The sequence below is a fragment of the Taeniopygia guttata genome, chromosome 5 (assembly GCF_048771995.1).
Source record: "Taeniopygia guttata chromosome 5, bTaeGut7.mat, whole genome shotgun sequence".
Lineage (NCBI taxonomy): Eukaryota > Metazoa > Chordata > Aves > Passeriformes > Estrildidae > Taeniopygia > Taeniopygia guttata.
In genome coordinates this window covers 38,039,791-38,062,615 of record NC_133030.1, presented here as the reverse complement: position 1 = coordinate 38,062,615, position 22,825 = coordinate 38,039,791, and the positions used below count along the sequence as shown (strand labels likewise).

At 40.1% G+C, this 22,825-nt stretch overlaps 1 protein-coding gene across 2 annotated transcripts; it reads right to left on the bottom strand.

Annotated features, from left to right (window-relative positions):
* Window positions 1-1,009: 1,009 nt before the first annotated feature.
* On the bottom strand, window positions 1,010-21,997 carry COCH (cochlin). Of its 2 annotated transcripts, none has more exons than XM_030274579.4 (11): window positions 21,078-21,997; window positions 20,956-21,000; window positions 15,275-15,431; window positions 10,683-10,816; window positions 9,468-9,530; window positions 8,569-8,613; window positions 8,334-8,481; window positions 7,320-7,423; window positions 5,685-5,911; window positions 3,494-4,010; window positions 1,010-2,798 (listed from the first exon to the last, which is right to left on the bottom strand). In XM_030274579.4, exons 1-11 carry the CDS (start codon window positions 21,100-21,102, stop codon window positions 2,623-2,625), a joined length of 1,641 nt encoding a protein of 546 aa, XP_030130439.4. In that variant the 5' UTR covers window positions 21,103-21,997; the 3' UTR covers window positions 1,010-2,622. The 2 variants fall into 2 exon arrangements, with proteins under 2 accessions (XP_030130439.4, XP_030130438.4); XM_030274578.4 differs by having other exon boundaries at window positions 9,468-9,533; window positions 21,078-21,994.
* Between the last annotated feature and the right edge of the window lie 828 nt (window positions 21,998-22,825).

Sequence of the window (22,825 nt, the reverse complement as noted above, 5' to 3'; positions counted from 1 at the left end):
TTTTTTTTTTTTTAATGTTGATGTGATATGTCATCAGAACTGGGATTGCAAATCTGAGGCCCCCTGAGTCTGAATACTGTTCAGGGAAATATGGCATAGAAAATCACAAAGTGGTTTCAGTTGGAAGGAACATTTTAAAGACCATATAGTCCAGCCCCTTTATAATGGTTTTCATTAGTCTCACAAGAGAACAGAATTGATCTCCTGCAGGCTGAAATCTTGACTGATGGCCCTAAATCTGCAGCAGCTTTTCCTACTGGAGTTTGCATAACTGATGGTATCTGCAGCTCTCTTCACATTCTCTGTAATGCTTGGTCCAGCAGCATAAAACTGAATCCTTGTCTGTGGCTTTTCTTACCTTGTTTAACGAACCAGAGGTTCAGCCCATGTCTGCTACCCTCTGCCATGCTGTTCCTCCTCCAAAATTTGCCTTCTACTTACAGCACAATCCATATCCCTTTCACCCTGTATCTGTATCTCACCAGGTCTCAATGCTTTTGTCTGCTCACAAATGCTTGCTAGCACATAAACATTGTATCTTTTAAAGGTATTTTGTACACTCCCTATCTGAGTGTAATAGGAGTATATGAAGGGTGCAAGTAACATGGCATCACCACTCCCGTGAAATGGAAATATGTGGAGACTTAGCTCTGCAGCTTTCAGTGTCCCAGGGATGTAAACCTGCTTTTTGTCTGATGAATGAATGATGTGAGTTAAAGCTGCCTATTTCTTTGCAACAGTAAAAGCAAAGTAGGAGACAAAATGTGATTCTATCAGCCAGCACACACTTTATACTCAGATGATTTAACCATCATCATAACTAATATAACTTGATATTGACTCAAATTAAAATATTTGTAAAAATAATACCCTTATTATTTGAGAATTATTTGGAATTTAAGATAATACAGTTAGGAAGTATCACATACAACTTATTCAAGCTAAACTATATGAGGTTCATCATAAAAAATACTTCTGTGTTATGAGACAATAAAACAGACAGCAGCAATCCCAGTTTTCTTGCAATATATATTTCTATAAAAAGTTTATAAACTAAATTAATTGAATTTTAGCACAAAGTTGATATAGCATATGAATTTATACAGCAAAAGCTTAATACTCTTACCTATAAACACGTAACAAAATTAAGGATAACAATTGCTAGAAAAATACAAGGCATCTTTGCCATTTATGTTTAGAGTAATATATAGCCAGTTATAAGTTATTAAAAGTGCACAGCAAAAGCCCAGTGAATGCAATCCTTTCTGTGCCACTCCATAACTACTAGAAATTTTACAATCAATAGTGGGGGAGAGGAAAAAAGGGAAGCCCCAGATTGATAGGGAAAGTGCTGGGTTTTTTTCTACTATACATTTTATTTGCAACCCCCCTTTATTTTCTAAAGAATACTTAGAGTATGTTATTCACACCAGGACTCTGGAATAATAATTGTTGAATATCACATCATTTTAACCAATCATTTTAACCTCGTGTGCATATAAATATATCAACATTACTAGGTATGTAATCAAATGAAAACCTTTTTCAAGAAAACCTTTCATCTTCAGAAAACCTCACACATCTATAAAGGTGTTTTTACTAGCATTATGAAGTTGCTATTCTCTAAACTACTAAAACCAACTTAATGTGTCTGCCTACTCTCTTCTTTTTTGACCAAGTAATCTGATATAAATCCATTAGGCTTAAAGGTTTTAGATACCTCTGGACTTGAATTTGCTTTCAGTTCCCACTGTGTGGTCTCATTTAATCTCTTGGCCCAAGATTCCTGTCTCTAATTGTCTGGCCAATAACAACTTTGTCAAATCAAGACAGTACAAGGCAGCAGACAGGAAATATCCGGTTGTCAGTTATATTTGGAATATTGCTGTTGACTTCAGTGGTGCAGAAAGCAGCACTAGTAGCTAATATATTAGCATCCAGATCCTCAAAGAACTACTGTGCCTTAAATACCTTTAAAATTCTGTGCCAACAGAACCAACCAAAAAGATCCACAGAAATCTGTGGGTGTAAAATTTGGCAATTTTGATGTAAAATTTGCCAACCAGATCCAGCAAAAACCCAAGTAGTAAAAACAGACTCTTTTAGCTACAATCTCTCATATCTTTTCTCAAGCTGCCTGGCAGTAATGGATGTTGCACAACAGGAGTGCCGAAATTACTTTGTGTTATCAGAGAACTCTTTGAAAAGATACAGAATTGTAAGCTACAGAAAGCTCATAGAAGGTAGTGCCTTGTATTTAAAGTTATATTTCTTTTAACTCCTAAGAAGGTATCTAGCAAGTCTCAGAAAAAATGTCAGAGCTGTATTATTTCCTCTGAGTATCTGCTATTATTCTTAAGTGCATGATATGCAAAGCTTTGAACTTCAGGCTGCTCCATGCTTGTTGAAAATATTAACTGTTGGCCAAATTCTGCACTTCAGGATCAAGGACAACTTCTAACAAGCTCACAGGAATCTGTGACTGATTACAGAAACAAAAAGTAGCCCTTCTTCCTCTGTATTATGATAGCATATATAAGAATAAAACATCTGTACTTTAGAGGGACCATTTCAATTTCATGATTTTTAGTTTCAAATAGCAATAGTGAACAGCAGATTTTTTTATTGTTTAGAGTCCAAATAGTCTTTACAGATGCCTCTAATAATATCAGGTACCATCTGCTCCAATCCTGTGAACTCCCTGGTGAAGAAAGTGTGAGATTCTCTTGGTTCAGAAGCCATTTCTTTCAGATCATCCAAAGGTGCCCAGGCAACACCAACAGAGAAGACTGTTATTCCTACAAAAAGGAAATTAAAAAAGACTATTTTTGCCTGTAGATACAAAAAAACCAGCCATTTCTACATTAATGAATCAATGTGGATTTGAAAGCATGTTTCAACACCTGCAGTCTGTCAAAGATAATTAGATTTTGCCACTAAATACCAGGAATTAGATTTGTCTTAGAAAAAATCCTGAAGGAAATATGAGGTATCATAAGAGCTAACGTCTGAGTTGTTCTTGTAGTAACACATAGGATTGTAGCAGTTACCATGTCAGTCTTGAAACATAAGTAACACTGTAAAATTATTTTGAAAGTAAGTTTGGTTCCTTTGTGTATACTTAGTGGCTTTACATACTCATACTTCAAGCATCATCAGCCCAATGAGCTTTTTGGCCACAACTGCTTATTCCCTTCCTAGTGATAGAGTTGGATGATGGAGTTACTTAGCTCATTATTCGTACTCTACTGTTTGGGGAAATGAGACTGGGTAAACGTTGATCCCCAAGCTGCCATACATGAGTCTAGTCATACCTGGCTCTGTATTGCTGGTGGCTGGGTATTTTTTCACCCTAATGGAAAACAGTTCCTAGGGGCTTGTATTTTGCTGAATTCAAAGTATAATACTTTGCAAACTTTAAAATCTTAACATTTGCAGTGCAGCAGAAATAGGATGGATCAACTTCCACTGCTTTTTAAAATACATAATTTACCTGCTTTTTTTGCAGCTGCAGCAGGTCCTGTAACATCATCATAAGACTGACCATCAGTCAGAACAATGAGGAAATTCTTGTTAGGTCCATCTTTCACTGGCCCAAACACAGTCCTGGTTGTGAAAGAAATGGCATCGCCAGTAGCAGTGCCGCCGCTCATGTACTGGATGTTGTGGATGGCCGAGAGGACCTTTTCCTTGGTGACGTGGTCTGTGAAGCCGAACTCTTTTCTCTGGTTGTAGGTGAACTGCACAGCTGCCACCTTGGAGCCAATGTCAGAGATCTCAAAAGCTTTTGCCACGTTGCTCACGAACTCAAGCATGAGGCGGAAGTTGATCTCGCCAATGCTGCTGGAACCATCTATCAGGAAACCAATGTTGACGGAATTGTAGCAAGTCTTGCTACACAACATCTGCTCATGTGAGCACAGTTTTTGGACAAGAGGTTTTACATATTTGGTAGTACCAAACCAGGTGGGCATTTGGTAAGAGAAGAAGCCATTGTTTCGACAGACAGCCTGTTTGAAAACATAAATGGAATGGGTGAATTCCAGCTGACTAGTTCAATGGATAATACTCAGACAACTATGATTTTTCTTTCAAAAGCAGATTAGAAACAAAGCCTCATGTTTTTTATGTGCTTATCTTTAAAGAAATTGAAACCGCTGCGCTTGAAGTCAATGTAAACTATAGTGCAGCTTATTTTATCCAGTAATAAAGCCAACCCTGCCCCTCAAGCTATGAAAATTTTCAAATAATTTAGCTTTATTCACAAGTGCAACAACTGAAAATTGTAATTTTGTTTTGTGTACATGAACAAAGTCATGGTACTGAATAGCCAAAGGATTGGAATTTCTGTATTTTTGATTATACACTGAAAATTAACCTCTGTGTTTTCCCCTTGAACTTGGTAAGACCTTTGGATTTTTAATCTATAATGTGTCACAAACATAGACACAGTTGGGTAGAACTGTGGTCATTCAGAGTAAAATTTCTTTTCCTCTAGCTTCCATCAGATGCACGTGAAGTACAAAGTAACTGAAAAAGGGGTTAAATTCAAAATCAGCTCTCCAACTAATCTGGCCAAGATCAAAATGCAGAAGGGAGGACAGGCCTCAACCACTAAAGGTCATGTCTTTCTGTGCCTATACAGGGACAGACAGTGATAGTACAAGGCAAAGAGATCTCCTAAAATAGGAGAGATCTAGAGTAGATATTAGGAGGAAATTCTTCACTGTGAGGATGGTGAGGCACTGGGACAGTTTATTCAGAATAGTGGATGCCTCATCCCCAAAAGTGTTTGCGGCCAAGCCTGAGCTAGCTGGTGGTGTCCCTGTCCTTGGCAAGGGGGTGGAAACACCATGACATTTAAGGCCCTTTCCAACCCAAACCACTCTATGGTGCTTCTATAAGTGCATAAAGGTTGGACCTGCCTGCAATACCTCTGGGGTCAGCAGCTAGATATCCCTAGAAGAAGCAGAGCTTCATTCTGTTCATGCCATTTCTGATGAAATTAGACATATACAACCTCCCTGTGGAAAATGACTGGTTTTCTCACTGCAGAGTAAGTAAAGGCCTACTGATCAGAAAGCTTATGTGAGTGTAGGTGATTGGTACTTGAATTCCCGCTCTAACTCAAAAGGAACAAGATCCAAAACTCTGCATACAAGATCAAAGTCTTGTGCACAGACTTGCTAGGATGTGTTTTTCCATATTTTCTGTCCTCTTAGTAGTGAAAGTAAGTAAATAATTATCCACAGAGCAGACAAGAAATAAGTACCTCCCTGTCTGCCCTTTCAGGAAAGAGAATGTATCACATCAGCTTTTGTCACTGTTTTGGCATATTCAGCCATACCTGAGATAGGGGAATTTCCTGCACTGAGACTCTTCATGCAATTACAAATTCCAGGAGCTACAACTTGGCCAAACTTCTGAACTGAGACGACAATGGTATCTTTGTGTGTCCCCTTTAGCAAGGACAAATCTCCAGTGTTTCTTTAACCTTCCTTCTGCTCGTCTTTTAAATCACTCTTGATCAGGGATAATTTAATCAGCTGGTTTGAGAGAATATTTTTATGTCTCTACATCTATATGAGTTATTATATATACATATATTAGTCATTACAATTTTACTGTAAATTCTCCAGAATTATATTCATGACTGAAACCCAAATAATAACATTCTTTCTTACTTTGTCAACAAAACCAATGTCCTGTACCATTCCCAGCTCCTCTGTTGTGGGCTTTGCTACAGACACAATGAACACGTTGACTCCAAATTCTCTGGCCACTATTCCCGCTTCTTCTAGATCATCTGAGGGCCAGCCATCCAGAAACACTACAATGATCTTGGGAATTCCCTTCCGTGCTCCATTTTCCAGAGAGAAGAATTTCTGAGCTGTGTACTTCAAAGCTTTGCCTTGTTTTGAACAGGAAAAGAATATGAAGAAATAATTCATACAGTGCTGGTGCATTCTGGGATCAGTTTCCCATCTGGAATTTACGTTGTAACCACACGACTAAGCCAGTGTAGCATTAAATTGGTGCTCCAGGAAATTTGATAATAATGAAGCTTGGGCAACCTCTAAGTTAAAAACAAATCACCCCAAATCAACACCCCTCCCCTGAAAAAAAAAAACAAACCAAAAAACCAAAAAAAACCAAAAAACCACAGATAAAGCTGAGGTGGAATTCCCCGAGATCTTTTTTTGCTCATGGGTCTAGTTTCCTACTAGGAAGTAGGTATATTAGTACCTGCCAAATGTATTGGAAGTAAGAAAGTTCAGGAGATACTTAAATTTAGCTTGTGAGATGCAACATCATGAGATGCTTAGTTTCAGTCTGGCTGGTTTTGTCTGTGATAATTAATTTTCTTCAGATTAGCTAGTAGGGACTGAGTTTAGGATTTTTGTGGAAAACTGTGTTGACAACAGAGGGATGTTTTTGTTATTGGCGAGCAGCTCTTGCACAGTGCTAAGGCCTTTCTACCTCTTGTGCCACCCTGCCAGTGGGAAAGCTGGGGGTGCACAGCCAGGACAGCTGGCCCAAAGTGACCACAGGGATATTCCACACCACACAGTGTCATGGCCAGCTGTGGGAAGAAGAAGGAAGGAGAAGGGCCATTTGGAGTGTTGGCATAAACTGTTAGGTGAGCTGGAGCCCTGCTGTCCTGGGGATGGCTGAACACCTACTTACCCATGAGACATGGTGAATTAATTCCTTGTTTCACTGTGCTTATGTGAGTCGCTTTTGGTTTCCCTAATAAACTATCAATCTACAAATTTTCTCATTTTCCTCTTCCCAATTCTCCCCCCAATCCCACTAGGGGAAAGTGAGCCAGCACTTGCATAGGGCTTGGTTGCTGGCTGGAGCTAAGCCATGATGTCTTCTCACCACCACTTACTTCTTACTCCTAGTCTAACTCTTTAATTAGCCAGCCAAAAAGAAAGAAACACTAAAGCCTTTTATGAATTTGTCTTAAGATATAATTCTGTTACTAGTGAAAAGTCAATTACTGTTAAAATGCAGGAAGCATTTATACAAGTATAAACACTTGTAGTCTAATTAAATGTGTAATAAGCATGCCTAACTTCTAGAAATTAAATGTGAGATGTGACAATGTTCTAGTGGAAAATCACTGAACCTGATTAAGGTAAGTGTGGCATCTAAAGCACTTCCTGACCTATGTAAATTATAGGAACTTCAACATCTACACACACACATAGATACACACAGATACGTGTACATGTACGTATCTATGTGTGTATACATATATATATAAAATACATTAAAAAGTGAATTCTGTTTTAGGGGGAATATGAACTCACCTGTATTGGAATTGCCTCCTCTGAAGCCCAATTCCTTTATGGCAAACAAAACTTCTTTTGTAGCAGTAAAGTTTTTCAGATAGAATTCAATTTTTGGATGTTCACTGTGGAAAAATAAAACAGTAGTAAGATTCACTTTTCATACTGGCATTAGTAAGCTAAAACACACTTGGAATAGTTTTGATATATTCTTCTCTGGATTTTAATACTAAAATGTAAGTACGCTTCTTGCTTAATAAGTCTTGCAATCCTTAGCAAGAGGAATTATCTATCTGAATGGATAAATTAAGAGCAGCCTGATTCTCATGCTTATCAAACAGCTGAAAACATTAGGTTGAAAATACATAAAGAAAAAATATGGACTACATGATAAACTACATGCATCTGTGTAATTAAAGATTGGCTGGTTTTCTACTATTTTTATGACAAATACCTTCCTCATAAAAAAAATCCTACAAAATGCAGTCTGAGTTTTTTGATTTGAGTTCAAGATACGCTAGTTTATGACTAAGCAATTAAAGACTTTAAGTATTCTGTGTCCAGATTTAATTTTTAATTTAGACTAGAAAGCAAAAACAAGTGAACAGTTACAATTTGAAAAATATCAGCTGTAATAGTTTATCACTTGGTAAGAGCAGGTTTTTGTTTTGTATATGTACATAGCCATTAGGGACTATTCTCTCACTACATTTTTTTAGAAACTGGCATCTCCCTTTTGCAGGGTGTTTCCTGCTGTTCTATGAAGATGAGATGCAAAGCTGCAGCAGAGGGGCTGTGAAAAGTCCAGCTGCTCTCTAGTCAAATATCAGAGACAGAAGACGTTCAAATTTGTCATGTCCTCACATGCACATCTCAGTATAGCACAGAGCAAATAGTGCTACAGCTCAAGAGTTTCTTTTCCTTGCTATTCATCAGCGATTATTGACTGATATTGTTCTGCAAAAGGATAACTGATATGTTAATTGATTTTTCTTATCAATTACTCCATTATATGTTGTGTAGATCTGTTCTTACCTGGCCTGTACAACTCCAACATGAGGCCCTTCTGTTCCAATTCCCAACATTACAGCTACTTTTCCAACAAAGTTTTTCTGCAAGTTAAACCTACGTTGGCCGATGTTGTAGCTTCCATCAATGAGAAATGCAATATCAGCTTTACAGTCTGTGAACATCCAAAATAATTATACTTATTAAAACCACATAACTGTTAGAATTCTGCTTTGCAGGAATTAAATCTGTGTGTTCTTACCTTTGTTTCCAGCCTTTTTATCAAGAGTCTTCTTAGGTCTTTTACCTTTGGTGAAAAAAACAGCATGGATCACTTAAGAACAAGAAGATGAATGGACTGAAGTAGATCAGAAAAGGCTCCGACTCCAAAAATTACAGTGCAATCTATTGGCAGTAGGAATTGTCAGTTTAATAATTAAACTCTTGCTACTACTGCTTTGCTCCTTGGAGAATATTCTTTTTCAAATGAAACAGCTTAACCTTCCTTTCTACACCCATCTGACTGATGACAGAGTTGTACAAAGCCAGGTGCATTCTGTACTTCACCTTCCCAAGTGCTACTGTTTCTCAATTAGCAACCCTGCTGTACAATGGACTTTTAATGGTTTGGAAGCAAAACATGACTTAAACTGTAATCCAGGTGGTCTATTCACAAACAGCATCTAAGTCCAGTATTTTACAGCACTAACCTTCATAAAAAGGGTTTAATGCAGCATTTTCTGTGGTGAAATTCACATAACAACTAAATTTCTGCTATGCATGTCCTGACAGCACTCAGCTGTTCAGCAGTTCTGTGAGAAGGAATGCATTAACTCTGTCTTCTCCATTGCTTAAAAAGAATGAACATCACATGAGCTCATGAACTCTTACCTTCCTCTGTGTTATCTCTATACTTCTCAAAAATCATTCCAGTTTTTTTTTTTTTAAGTTGCGTGAACATTACAGATCAGAATCAATCTCCAAGATTACATATGATGCCTCTTTTTTTCTGGTGCAAGATACACTGCAAAACCAGATACTGCATCTGTTTTCTTCTTCGAAAATAAATGAGTCTCAATGAAACAAGTTCCTTTAGCCAGGGGCTTGCACAGTGCTGTGCATCCCCTCTCCAGGGGCTTCCCTTGCTGCAGACACACGTACCTGTAGAGGGACGGGCTGTGGACACCGACCGCCCAACTGCTTCCAGAGCTGCGTTCTTGGTACCTGCTAAAATAAGAATACTTTGACTGGATTTCAGTGTAATTAGATGAACTTACAAGTGCTTGAAGAATTACTGTACTTTCTTTGTCATCTGCCATTAGCTACTCTGGGAGTAGGACAGGAGCCTAGACAAACCTTTGGTGTAATCCAGTATTGCAGTCCTTGTTTTACAGGTAATTAACTTCTGCATTTCAAACAACAGCAGCTGATGAGTCATTATAGCATATATCTGATAAGAGGTTTTGAGCTGTAGTAGCCAATATTTTCAGCAGATAAAGAGAGGACTTGATCTGGAGAACTGAATTTCACCTTCACCCACACCAAAAGCACCTCTAATTCCAAGTTCTTATCTAGCAACTTGCCATGAGCACTATACAAGGAATACTATTATCTTAGAGATAGTAGGCTGAATTTTAGCTTGTAAACAGTAAGAGCACATTACAGATATCTGCTTCACAAATTTCTATACTAGCAAACACACACTTCAATATTTTTGAAACCACAACATACACAACCAATGTGTTTCTGCACATGATTTTACGAAGGTGGTTTAGCCTCATCTGTGTGGCAAAGCACGACAACTGGTTTGCAATTAGGCAATTAATAATTAACAAGTATCTCAACAATGGGGACAAACTTCTGGACAAAACCACTACATTGCACTGTAGCTTAATTACCATATTACATGTAAGTTGATGTTATTACTGTTTTGTCTCTGCATGGAATGCTGAACAAGGTATTTGAAGGGCCTGACTAAGTGCTGTTACCTGCATAAATGCAGGCAGAGGGAGAGAAGGGATAAAACTAAATGGCTGGAAGTGACAGGAGGACTGGACTGCCGTGGCAGGATTGAAGCACTGACTTTGATAAACTTAAACTGTCATGGAACTGTCAGCTGCCTGCTATCATGTCATTATACTCTAAATAACTGACCCATCCTTATGTATCAGCTTCTGTCACAGACTAGCTACTCTAGCTGGAATAGTTTCTCTTCAGGTAAAAAAAGAAAAATGAAGTTAAAATAATAAATTAAAAGTGAAAACTCCTGCTGCTAAACAATCACTTTCTTTATGCATACAGAAGCACTGAGGAAGTGTCCCACCATTCTGCCAGAGCTTAAAATATAATTTGCAAACATAAGTGTGATCCACCTACCAGTCACTGAGAAAGATGAAGCCCATCTAGAGAGCACCTGAGACTGGATCCCATTGGCATTTACAGCAGGGTAGCTTTCCTGTCCTGGGAGAGTCTGTACCTTTACAGCTCCTCCTGTGTTGGTAATCACCCCACTAAGGTCAAAAAAGAGTTGGTATAAATCAGACATTTTAGTCACAAGAAAATGCAATACAGGTAATACCATCAGAATTTTTGTCACCAGCCTTCTCAAAAAGATGGAATAGAGGCAGGCAGTTGTGTTCAGGCTAGAACAATCTGTAAGTTGCTGAAAAGACTTCAGAAGAAACTATTCTACAGAGTAACATGCAGATTTATTTTAAAATGTAAGGAGAGCCTAAAATTCTGGCATTTAGACTAATGCAGAACAGTGATGCTTCAGGCCAAATCAATTCCTAAGTAACAGTAAGAAGCATCAAAACTGTCAGATCTCTTTTTATGTGAAAAAGTGAATAACTGAAAGAACAGTTATTTTTAGAGGCCAAAGTTGAACTTCTCTAAGTGGGAGCAAAACTTGATGCCTTGTAGGACATGGGCAGGTACAGCTCAGTGGAAGACAAGCAATCATTTCATTACTATTTAAACAGAGCGATGTGTGCCTTTGTTTGGCTTCCTGTTTGAAAAGACAACCTGGCCTAATCTGATTTAACATATTGTGAAAATAGAATAATTGAGACCAGAGTTTAGAAAAAACTTTACATATGTCTGATAATATGAGATACAGATATCTGTGACAAAGGCAACTTCCACATAAAATTCTATTTGGAACAGTGTTAAAAGACATTCATTCTTCATGGATGTGACTTGCATTTTTAAATTGAACCATGATTATATAAATTTAACTCTTTAGTTTCAAAATATACAGGTATATTCTAATCTAGGAGTGCTTTATAGAGTATATAGACAAAGGCGCTTCAGTAAGATTACCCTAAATTAATTTAAAACTATAGAATTATAAAGTTAGCAAATACAAACAGCACTTCATAGTTCTTCAAAAAAACAGTGAGATAAAAATCAGATGGAGTCATTATCTGGTTATTTTTAAATGACAGGAAAATTCCGTAAGTCAAAATTATCTTTGAGAAAAATGACAAATAAATGTACTTGGAATACTTCAGTCTACTTAGAATATAAATTTCTTCTCTAGTATCTGGTTCTCTTAGGCATTCAAACCTTCACTAGTGTCTCGGTCTTAATGGATAAGGAAATCTGTCAAATAGAAGGTGTTTAATTGGAACAGTTTCTATTTTAAGTTTGCCCTTGCAATTTTAGTGAAGATACTTTGGGGTTACATCAGCAAACCTGATCCATGCCCAAGTTAGCTCCTAAGAAGAACTCAATATCTCTTCCTACCCTCTTGGCTGTGGATTCACAACTTTGAGTGCTGAACTGAACTAAAGAAAAACATTCAGATGGAAAGCTCAGCCTAAAAAGCATTCCTGGAAGCAATTATTTAAACTTATTATAGGCACGATTTTATCAATATTGTCTACATAATTCCATTCTGTCTATTGGTCTTTACATTTTAATCGCAACAATAATAATTAATTAAATTTCATTGAAAATTCTAGAGGAAAAAAATAATCTACCTAGTCTCCACTAGGAGAATTTGGAAGCTTTACGGTGAAGATGGAGTAGATTTATTTGCTCCTTATCTACTTGTTGAAAATACAGTTCTGTATTTGAACACAAGTCAAAGTTCCATGCTGCCTTCTGAAGAAACACACTTTCCATACAACAGCTCTGCTATTTTCAATGCAAGTGGGGGCTGATATTAGATGTGAATGTAACATGACCTGTAACCTTATGAAAGTTATTCCTTCTTTCTTGCCATTTTGTTCTGTAGCTGAATTAACAGTTTAAGGCCATCTTTTACAATCTGATCAGTTTTACCTGGGATGTTTCTTTCTCAGAGTGCATGTTAATATCTGCTGAGGTGGAACAAACCATATATTGCCAGTTTACCTTTGTGTTTTGAACCAGATTGGCAAATTCCTTTCTGCAATGATTTATGATTGACTTTTAAAGCAAGATTTGTCTTGTGTGAGTCTGAATGGCTTTTAAAGAGTGAAGAAGTGCCTCTGCATTCCTCAGAATGACTTATGTCACTGCAATCTGCTTTGCTTTTCGCTGCTGTGCTCTGCTCTTGTGTGTGTGACTTGCATACCATGGTTGTTTTGATTAAACTGGAGCTCAGCAGATTTTCCAGGAGCAACTTTCACTTTGCTACTCATTATGTTATATGCTGCTGCCATTGCTGCTTAACAGGGGCTTTATGTAAAAGCTGTTCGTCCATTCTCTTGCCTAGCTTGTTAATAACAACCTGTAATTTATACCTAAATGGTATTTTCCACTCAAAAATGGACACAAACAGAAAAGCAGATACACAAGGCAGTAATCCTGTACCTCAGTGCACAACAGCTTGTGAAAGAAAGTGTACCAACCAAGGGTAGCAGAAAGGTCTTACAAAATAAAGGAATTTCAGCTAAAACATACTTAAAAATCTGAACTGAATCAAAACAAATCACCACATTAAATGCAAGGTTTTTAAGCTCTCTGTGCACTTCCTCAGTGTGCAAGAACTGTTTCTTTGCACTACTGGAGAAAGAGATACAGGGTGTTGCTGAATTTTGAATTAATTTTTCAAGCAGTCCGCACATCAAATCTGATGCCTAGACCACAAAGAGAGTCTTCTGGCCATGGGAGGTGAGCCTTGTAGATGTAACTGCAGTCAGTTTATCCTCAGGGACTTTAGGCAAGACAGCTGAGTTGCCCAAATTCCCATCTTTCCTTCCTACTATCACCATGTGCAAACTCCTTCCAAATAATCAGCCTTTCTCCATCACCCCAAGAATTATCCTCCTCATCTCCAAACTGGTGTCCTGCTGCTGCCTGATTGCCATCAATCACCAATACAGAGCTGCTCAGCATTTTCTGCCGGCATACTCCGAGGTCTCCTAAGCTGTGTTCGTTCTTTCTTCCTTTATTTCTCTGCACCCCTATTGCTTTCGGAAGGAAAGAAGTTCAACAGCGGAAGCAAGCATGATACCAAAATTTCCCAGGGATCTACAGCTGCTCAGAAATCCCTTTGGCCAGAAACCTTTTTGTCAATATTCTTCCAGCAAACACTGGGGCAGCTCAGCCATTTGTGTTTACGGGCACTTTGTGCCCAGCTTGGTAATACCATGATATGCTTTTGTTAGACTTGAGTTCTGAGACCCCAGTGCTTAATGGGGACTGGTTTTACCCTTCAACAAGTTAGGAAGGTTATGAAAAAAATTACATGCCTATTTAACATCTAGCTACCACATTGGGCTAGGTCTCCATTTAGCAGAATTGGCACTGGATCAGAACTGCACAAGCTGAGAACCTAGTCCTTCATCTGATCTTCTGATTATTAATCCAATTGATCACTCAGTGGTAGATTTAACTCAGTTCTTCATGCCTACATAGTGTCAGCCTGGTAGGAGGTTCTCCATTCTTTCCTCAACAAATAAATCTTTTATCCTTCTGCCCAGAAAAAGATCAATATTAAATAAATATTTTGTTTCCTGGGAGTAATTACACGTAAAATGAGAGAAAAAGCCAAATATAACAAGCTAAAAAAGGCAGAAAGATTATTCATCTGTAGTACACAGAATTATTTGTAGCTGAATTCTGCTAAATTATTTTCATGTATTACATAGTATTTTCTTTCATTAATAACCGCCTCAAAGTAATGGAGCTACTCATAGGACTAAGCACAATTTGATTTATATAAAATTAAGGAATCCAGCCTCAATGTAGACCCAGCATGCAAACTGAAGTGTATGTGGAAGGGGGAAGAGACTCATGCTCACACAACCATTTTTGAGTTTAAGAAATTAAGGGAGCCCTGCTCCCACAACTGATGTTTCCTGAAAAGTTGGGTGGGTGTCTGGCACAGGGCCAGGACCCAACAGTGCTAAAAGTACAGAGCTATCTGCACTCACCAGGCAATGAAATAGAGGGTACAGCTGGTTTGAAATTTAGTTCAGTTATTTGGAAGAAATTTACAAAATTTTCAAAGCACATATCTACTTATGTCACAATAACAGCAAACTCTGATCACCTATTTGGAATGTCTTCTTGAAGTTTCTTTCATGCCAATATGGATTTTAGACATTAAAACACAGGGCAAGGAGCAAGTATTTTCTATGTTTTTGTTGGATTTTGCAGCTTGCACTGAAATTAGCTGAGAACTAAACAGCTATTGTCTCTCCTCTGTGCATCAATCCTTTTTTGCCAGGACTAGTTATGGCTTTTAATGGTTGCAGCAAAGATGCCAAAACATTCTCATGCAGTAAATTCTGTTTTGAGTATGAAAGGCCAACGGAATTAATAGCCCCCAATTTAAAAGCAATCTTCAAAAATAGCAGTTCTGCTAAACAGATAATTTTTCACCTTTAGCCTGCTTTTTCAAAACACCTTACTACAGTCTACCACATTCAAAGACTTGAACAAGATTATGATGTCATCAAAAGGCTAAAATTTGTAAGTGTGGCAGAGACTACATAAACTCATTTAGCACATGGATTAGCAATGATCTGACTCACCTGTGTATGGCAGCTCCACAGACACTCGAAAGAGAGGCATAAACTCCATCCCCAAAGACATAAAATTGCCACAGAGGACAGTTTGCTGGGCAAAGGACATCTTCTGTCCCCTTTCTAAGGTCAAGTCCTCTTGTAAAGCACGTGATAGCAGTAGAAGCTGAAGAGAAAAGAAGAACTTTTGACCTGAAAATCTTAAGGGTTTGTTTTTGGGATTTTTTTAAATGTCTTTACAGTTTCCAAGTTTAAAGCAGTATCTGAGTTTGAAATTAGGTACAGTGCCTATAAAGATGTCTTTGGAGCTTACAAATACACAGTTATGACAAGGAAGCACACACTTCAAAATTACTTATGGGGAAAAAGTGGCAGGAAAAAAACTCCCGTGAACAAACAACATTAAAATAATATCAAGGAACATTACACAAGGAAAAACAATTCATATCTGTACATTTACTGCAGAGACAGAAGGGCAAGGGGAAGGCCTTTGAGGGCTGACAGACCACAGATGCAGGTGACACTTTCCAAGGAAGAAACTAAATCACTCTGACATCACCACAGAAATCTTCAGCCATAAGACACCTATGAGTCACTTGGGAAATTCTGAATCTTCTCTCCAGTGGCATTCACGAAGCAAGTTGACAGCAGCATTTCCCTTAGCCTCTTGTAATAAAGCCTACTGAGACCGGTGTTAAAAAAAAAAAAAAAAAAAAAGGAACACACATCTTGTTGCTCCAGTAATACAGTAGCATCTAGAACATTGGTATCAAGTCATTACAGTGAAGTTTATATCATTATCATTGTGCAGAGGACTGTCAGATTCATACAAAAAGTGATACAAAAGTTATTTGTTCAGCTGAGGCACATGCATTTTTTTATGTAGAACTCTGCCTTTCTTCAGAAGTTGCTCTGCAGGTTATTATCATTAAGCTTTCACTATGCTTGCCTGTGTACAGTGAAGGCATGCAGACACAGATTAACATCAGTACACAATTTCACTTGGCAAACTGATGCTATTTCTTTTGAAAACATAGAGGTCTTTATCTTGCATGGTAACTAGCATCCTCCTACTACAAAAGATAGCACACTCCCCTCCTGTTGCACAGCAAATTAGAGATTTGGCTTAGATCATTATCAGTTCAGCAGCACAAGTCCAACCCATGCCTGGCTGTTTATTCTGAACTTCCTAAGGCACCTAGAAAGTGTGAGAACCTTTTCTAAATGCACCTGGAATACCACCTTTGCACAGTGTTAAGATGAAAGCTGGCAGAGGCTGGCCAAGGTATCAGTGCATGCACCACAGCCAAGGACTGTATGTTTCAGGGATCAGTGATCTGTCTCATCTGTTTTCTGCCCACTATTTTCATTCTTACCTGGGGTGTTTTCTGACCCCAACATATGCTGCCTATAAATGAAAGCACTTGGAGCATATGCTGTTCTTCACTGGGGGATGGAAAAGATGATACCTTCAGCTAATCTCACTGATTTTAAGATGAAAAGCAGAACAGCTGCAGCCAGAAATGCAGAGGGAAGCACATCTGCCCATTCTGACTGCATAAATTGAACACACAAATTCATCAAGTATGTATGCAATTTTACTCTTAATTATATACAATAGTCATTAATGCTATGCTGAAACAATGTTAAACTACCTAATGACATCTTCATGAAAAATAACTGCTGATATTTGTTAACACAAATACGGGACTTGCATATGCTGAATCTGCCTATATAGTCCAGGGTAAGAAGAAAAGAAAGCAGTAAGTACTTCTTTGTTTTTTCCCTTATCAAGATAATTAAAGTCGTCTACCTAGCAAGAACTAAAGTGATTTAATCTGATTCTCAAGTATTCCAAGAAATAATAAAGTTCCTTTTAGGGCTTAGTCTTACTCACTCACATCCCAGCCATGCGTAGTCTTATTTAATTGCCTTATAAAAAAAGGATGGAAAAATCAAGTAGAATCAGGGCTTATACCTAGAAGCTCCATAATTTCATTGTCAAGTGTTATATTACTGGTATGCTAAAAGAAGCTGATTTGCTTTCCTCTTTGAGTCCCCTAATCCTTTGACGGAAGTTCTGTAAGCGTGTTTGCTAATTAATGGGCACTGAACAAGTAGTATCCACCAAATGACACCTAGCAAGACCATCAAAATACAACAGCAGCTGGAAGGCCGGAAATCCTCGGAGGAGTAACTGCAATAAGCACCACTGGTAATCTCTGCTCTCACAGCACTGCTTGTGACTCTCACCCTGCAATATTTTTCCAGCCTCTAAAAGTGCAAGACAGCACAGGAAGTTTTAACTCCTGTAGTTTCTAATGTAATGTACTTGACTGAATTCCTTGGCTGGCTGTGCATACAAAGACAATAATTAGATGTGTCTAGTTAACAAACCCTGTATCACTTGGAGATCAGCATTTCCCTCATCACCAGGTACTTACTAATTACTGTCATGTGGCAGGCTTTTGCATAGCACAGAAGTTGGGGGGAAGAAAAGAATCTTTCTGTGTTTTCCCTGGCAATCAAAACACAGAAATCCATTGTAGCCCAGCCACAGAATTTTTCTGTACTGGCAGCCTAAAGTCTGTCATGATCCTTGTCTCAGGCTTCCAAGGGAAGGGTACGTGTTGCTGCTGTGTGAACTGAAGAGCTGGCATGCTGGAGCTAGGGGATTTAGTAGTTTATACCTCAGCTGGATCAGCACTCAGGTAAAAACACACACTTTAAGGAAAATGATGCTGTTAATTAAAACCAACAATTTCATTTTAAATTTTCTGTAGGTAGATACAGTTTTGTCTAAGTCATAACCCTAAAACAGAGACTAACATTAGAAGGGTTTGGTAAAGTATCAAAATGAAAGCTAATTTTTTTGCTGACTTCCAAAATTAAGACTTGTGGTATCAGCTCTACAGTGGTTTTTGTTCTTCCCTGTTTGTTAATGCATCATCAGTTATCCAACAATAAAACTTCAGTGATTTCATTGCAAACATGAAAATGAGGTCAGAATACTAGAATATATAAAATTGTTCTTTGACAGCTTACATACTCATCATTCTCATAAATTTAATATATGATATTACTATTAAAATTGAAGAAGCATTTGTTTCTGTTATTCTATCAAAGATACTTCAACATGGCAAAAACTGCCAAAGAGCTGTATCTATATATAAAGTAACTGAGATAAACCCATCACTGTAATTGAAGAATGCAAGAGCAGTAGCAGTGGAGGCATTTCATTCGATACTTATGTGATGCAATACTCCAAATCCAAGTATTTTTGGAAGAAATAAATATAAGCTTACAATTTACAGGAAAGGATTCAGTTCTAGACTCCAGCCATTCTGGACTCTGGTGAAGATGTGAGACCTATGCTCTGTTAGATTCAGCTAGGCCTTTAGAACCACAATAAAACAACTATCACCCCATCCTGTCAAGACACACACTCTTAAAGCTTCACAGAAACACACTGCATCAGAGTTCTCTACAAAAGTGTGGTACAAAGAAAAGAAACTGTAATTCTTCCTGATTTAGGTCATGTTTAAGGGTAGGAATGAATGTCTTCCATCACTGTTGACCTAAAAAAAGAAAAAAAAAAAGCAAAGATTGACTTATCTCTTAAAACAACCATGTTTTCAATCATTCCATCAATTTCCATCTTTTTGATGCTTCTTCTCATGTGCTCTGATTTTGCCATGAATAGCTGCCTCTTATGTCAATCTACAAAAGTTCTGACTTATTTTTTAGCAGGAGCCACTGCTTTAAGTTATTATATGGAAATAAAACCATAATATAAGCAAAATATGATCTTTTCTAATCTTTAAGCTTCTATGTGTTGCTTTGGAAAACAGTTTGTTTATGCAAAGTAAAAAAAATCCTATGTACATTATTACAAAATTAAAAAATAGGGGTTCCTACATGAAAAAGAGCTTTATGAGTTGTAATATAGAGAAGTTAATCCCTATTATGCTTCCTGTTCTTTTAGTATTTAGTATTTTTTTTTTAATAGAAAGATTTTAGGTCCCTTTTTACTTTGAGGCTTCAAACAAGCCTCTTTTTCTATCGAATGCAAGGAGTATCAACAGTTGGAAAAAAAAAAAGGACACATTAGTAAACCTATACTTCATATTTTGGAAAACATGTTTACAGATTGCATACTAATTGATGTAAATCTTTAGTACATATCCTGATGTGGACAGGGGTAATGGGATTTAGAGAAATGTGGTCAGGGCTATATCATTCATATCAATCTGAGACCTGCCCTTTTCTCACCAGCTTAAGGCCACTTGCCATCACATGGCAGCATTCACCCACCCGCACAGCCTCATGTGTGGCAACCAGAGCTGCTGAACTTGGCAGCATTTGTATCCATGCCAGTGGGAGTATAAAGAAAATTTTGAGAAGCTCCAAGATCTTCATAAACATTATGAGCCTAAATACAGTAGATTCTTGAGGAAACTAATGCTCTTTCATTACTTTGTACAACAGAATTTAGGCACTTTTATAAATGTAAGTTTGTAGTTCAATGACCAAATGCTGCTGAATTTAGGCTCAGAATAACAGTAAGAGGCAATATCTTACAAAAACGGTTCACATTAATAATATTTTAGCTGGTTCCAGATACCTTCTGGTTACAATGGCTTCTCCAGCCCTGAAGGAAGCGTCCCAGAGAATATTGATTTTTTTCCTGCCAGACTGTCAGCACTTCTGCTATAATGCACCTGCAAAGTAAAAAAGGGAAAGGAACTAGGGGGTTAGAGTAGGTTTCCCATTGCCGTGCATTTTTTAGCCATAGCAATTATGTCACAGATAGCTTTTATCAGTTTAGCACAAATTAATTTTCCAAATCTTTGATTCAACACAAAATGAGCAGAAAATCTTGATTCCTAATAACTGTGAAGTTGTTAGCAACCATTCAGAAAAGCTTGGGGTCACTCACCTTCTGCAGGCCAGGCCTGCATCTGGAAACTCGTTCTTCTGGAGGCTCCTATCCTCCTTTGGTGAAAGGTTCCACTGAAAGGGGCAGACAAACTGCTTGCGTCCTTCTGTCACATATTTCTCCAACTGCTTCCTGTGGCTCTTGGTTCCCATGGATTTATTCTGGTTCTAGGAGAGCCTGCTCTCCAGCAGCAAGGATGCAGTCCAACACAGGATGGTACAACAGGCAATCCCTGCTATAGCCTGCTAGGCATTCTAAGCATGTTCTTTCGCTTTCCAGGTTGAAATAACGGCAGGGCAACTTTAAAATGTTTTTAATCAATTCCATGGTCTAAAATATGCCAGAGATCCTCAAATTGCCAAGAACTGTACGAGTGTCTTTATAACACACACAAACACTCCCACTCTCACTCTCGCTACCGGCACTCCCCTCCACGGCGACACTTGTCACCACGGCGCTGCTGCAGCCCGTGCCAGCAAGGAGTTTTCACCCCGGTCTGGAAGCGTTCCCAGACACGCTCCGTGCCCCTCTGCAGTTTCCCACGGGCCGGCTCCGCGCACCCTTCCCGCCGGCGGCGGCCCCGGGCGCGTCCGCACCTGGCGGGGGCTCCCCGCGCATCCCGGCGAGAGGCACCCGCGGCCAAGCGCTCCCCGGGCCCTGCCACCTCCCGGCGGGGCGGGGCAGGCCGGGCAGAGACACTCCGAGGGGCAAATCCCCACGGGATGTAGAGGGGGAACAGCGGCCAACTCACCCGAGCCGTCGCTGCCGCGCACCGGGCCGGAGAGCAGGAAGGCGCCTGCGAACAGACAGGGAGTGGGTCGGGGCGCTGCTCCGCGCCTGCCCCCCGGCCCCGCCGCTCCCCGCGGTACCCACCGAGGAGCAGCACCGAGAGCCACATGGCGGCGGGGCGGCCGGAGCTGAGCCCAGGAGAGCGGCGGAGAGCGGCGTGCCGGCCGGGTCACCGCACCGTGCCCTGCCCCGCACCTCCGCCGAGCCCGACAGCCCGCGGCAGCCACCGCTCCCGCTTTAAACCTCCGGCGGGCGCATGAGCACGGGGCGGGCGGAGGGAAGGAGGGCGCGGGCACGGGGCTGGGCAGCTCCGCGCTGGGCCCGGCAGGTGCTGCCGTCCCTCCCCCGCCGCGCCCCCCGCCGGCTTCTTCCGCCGGGAGCGGCGGCCCAGCGCTGCCCTGAGCCGTCGGCTCAGCAATTCGCCTCCTCGCTCGGTAACTCGCCGCTCCGGACGGGCAGTGGCGGTGTGAGGACGTTCCCGTGCTCGGCGAAGCGCCTTTGCTGTTTGCCTTCCCGCCCCTGGCCGCGCACCCCTGGATATCCCCTCCACCCGCGGTTCTCTAACAGCTCATGGCAGGCGTTTTTACTCCAGATGTTTTGGGAAATGCGAGCGAGGTGTTAGCTACGTCGCCGCGACCTCTGCCCCTTGCTCGAAGCTGAGGGAAGGGGGAGAGCTGTCATGGGTGCTGCGAGGTGCGCCGAGGGGCTGCCGAGCTCGTCCCGCCCGCCCCGGGCCCGCCGGCCGCAGCCGCCGCCGTGCGAGGGCCTCGCCCGGTCCCCCTGGGCGCTGCAGCGGGGAGAAATCAGCACCTAATTGAATCATTCGGAGAGATGGAAATACCCGAACTGGCGTTTCGGGTATCCTGTTCGGTCTAAAGCGTTATCGCAAATACTGCAGGTGCCTGCCTTTCATTTAAGTAAAACTTTGCTTAAATTAAATTAAAGGAGAAAAAAAGCAGCAAAACCAAAATAACCACCCCCCAAAAACCAACCAACCAACCGACGGAAAATCAAACCAAACTAATCAAACCAAGCTAATCAAACCAAGCCCCCCGCTTTACAGCCCGAGCCGTTTCCGCAGCTGAAAGCACACACGCACGTGTGCTGTGAAGTACCGGCTGGCGTTGATGTGCACGGGACAGGTCACTTGGGAATCGTGGGCAGAAGTGCGTGTATTTTAAAGAATGCCATAAAATCGCATTTTGTGGCGGCCGTCAGCATACACTGTTTGACTTCTGCCTGGGACAGCTGTTCCCGAAATGACCTTTTTACATATAACTAAGCCTTCAGACTTCATAGGAATTAGGATTTGCCGGAGCAGAAAATTAAGTGCGGGCGGGCATTGCAGCCCTGAGAGTGGCCGGCTTTGGGAGGCATCTGCTCAGGGCAACTCGCTTTAGGGCTTTTTTTTTTTTTTTTCTTAAGGTCGGATAAAAATGCCCTTTGTGAAAAATCTCTTCGTATGATTAAAAATAAATATATTTGAGAACTCTGTGATCTGTTCAGAGATATGTGTCCCTTAAAAGCAAAATAGGAAGCATGACCGGGTAAGTTATTAGTAACTTATTGCTTTTCCGGAGTTTAATTCAAGCAAAGCACAAACTGGTGAGAACACGATACCCCTTTCCCCCACAGCTTTGATCGTCCCAGAAACACATTTTTGTGCTTCCCACACAGGATAAAGGTGGTGATGCTTTCCTCATGACAGAGCCTTCTCCTACGGGAGCATCTCAAATGCAAAATTATGCAAGGTGGATGATGCGGATGTCAGGAACTTCTGCCGGAGTTTCTCTCAGCTTCTCAGAATCCCGAGACTTGAAAAGAAATTCCTG

Excerpts from the sequence above, each read along its gene's own strand:
- COCH (XM_030274578.4), bottom strand. The coding sequence starts at position 21,102 with ATGTGGCTCTCGGTGCTGCTCCTCG. Across the intron at positions 8,614-9,467 it reads CACAGCCCGTCCCTCTACAG|GTAAAAGACCTAAGAAGACT; the intron begins GTACGTGTGTCT and ends TTTTCACCAAAG. Across the intron at positions 5,912-7,319 it reads AGGAGGCAATTCCAATACAG|GCAAAGCTTTGAAGTACACA; the intron begins GTGAGTTCATAT and ends GTTCAAAACAAG.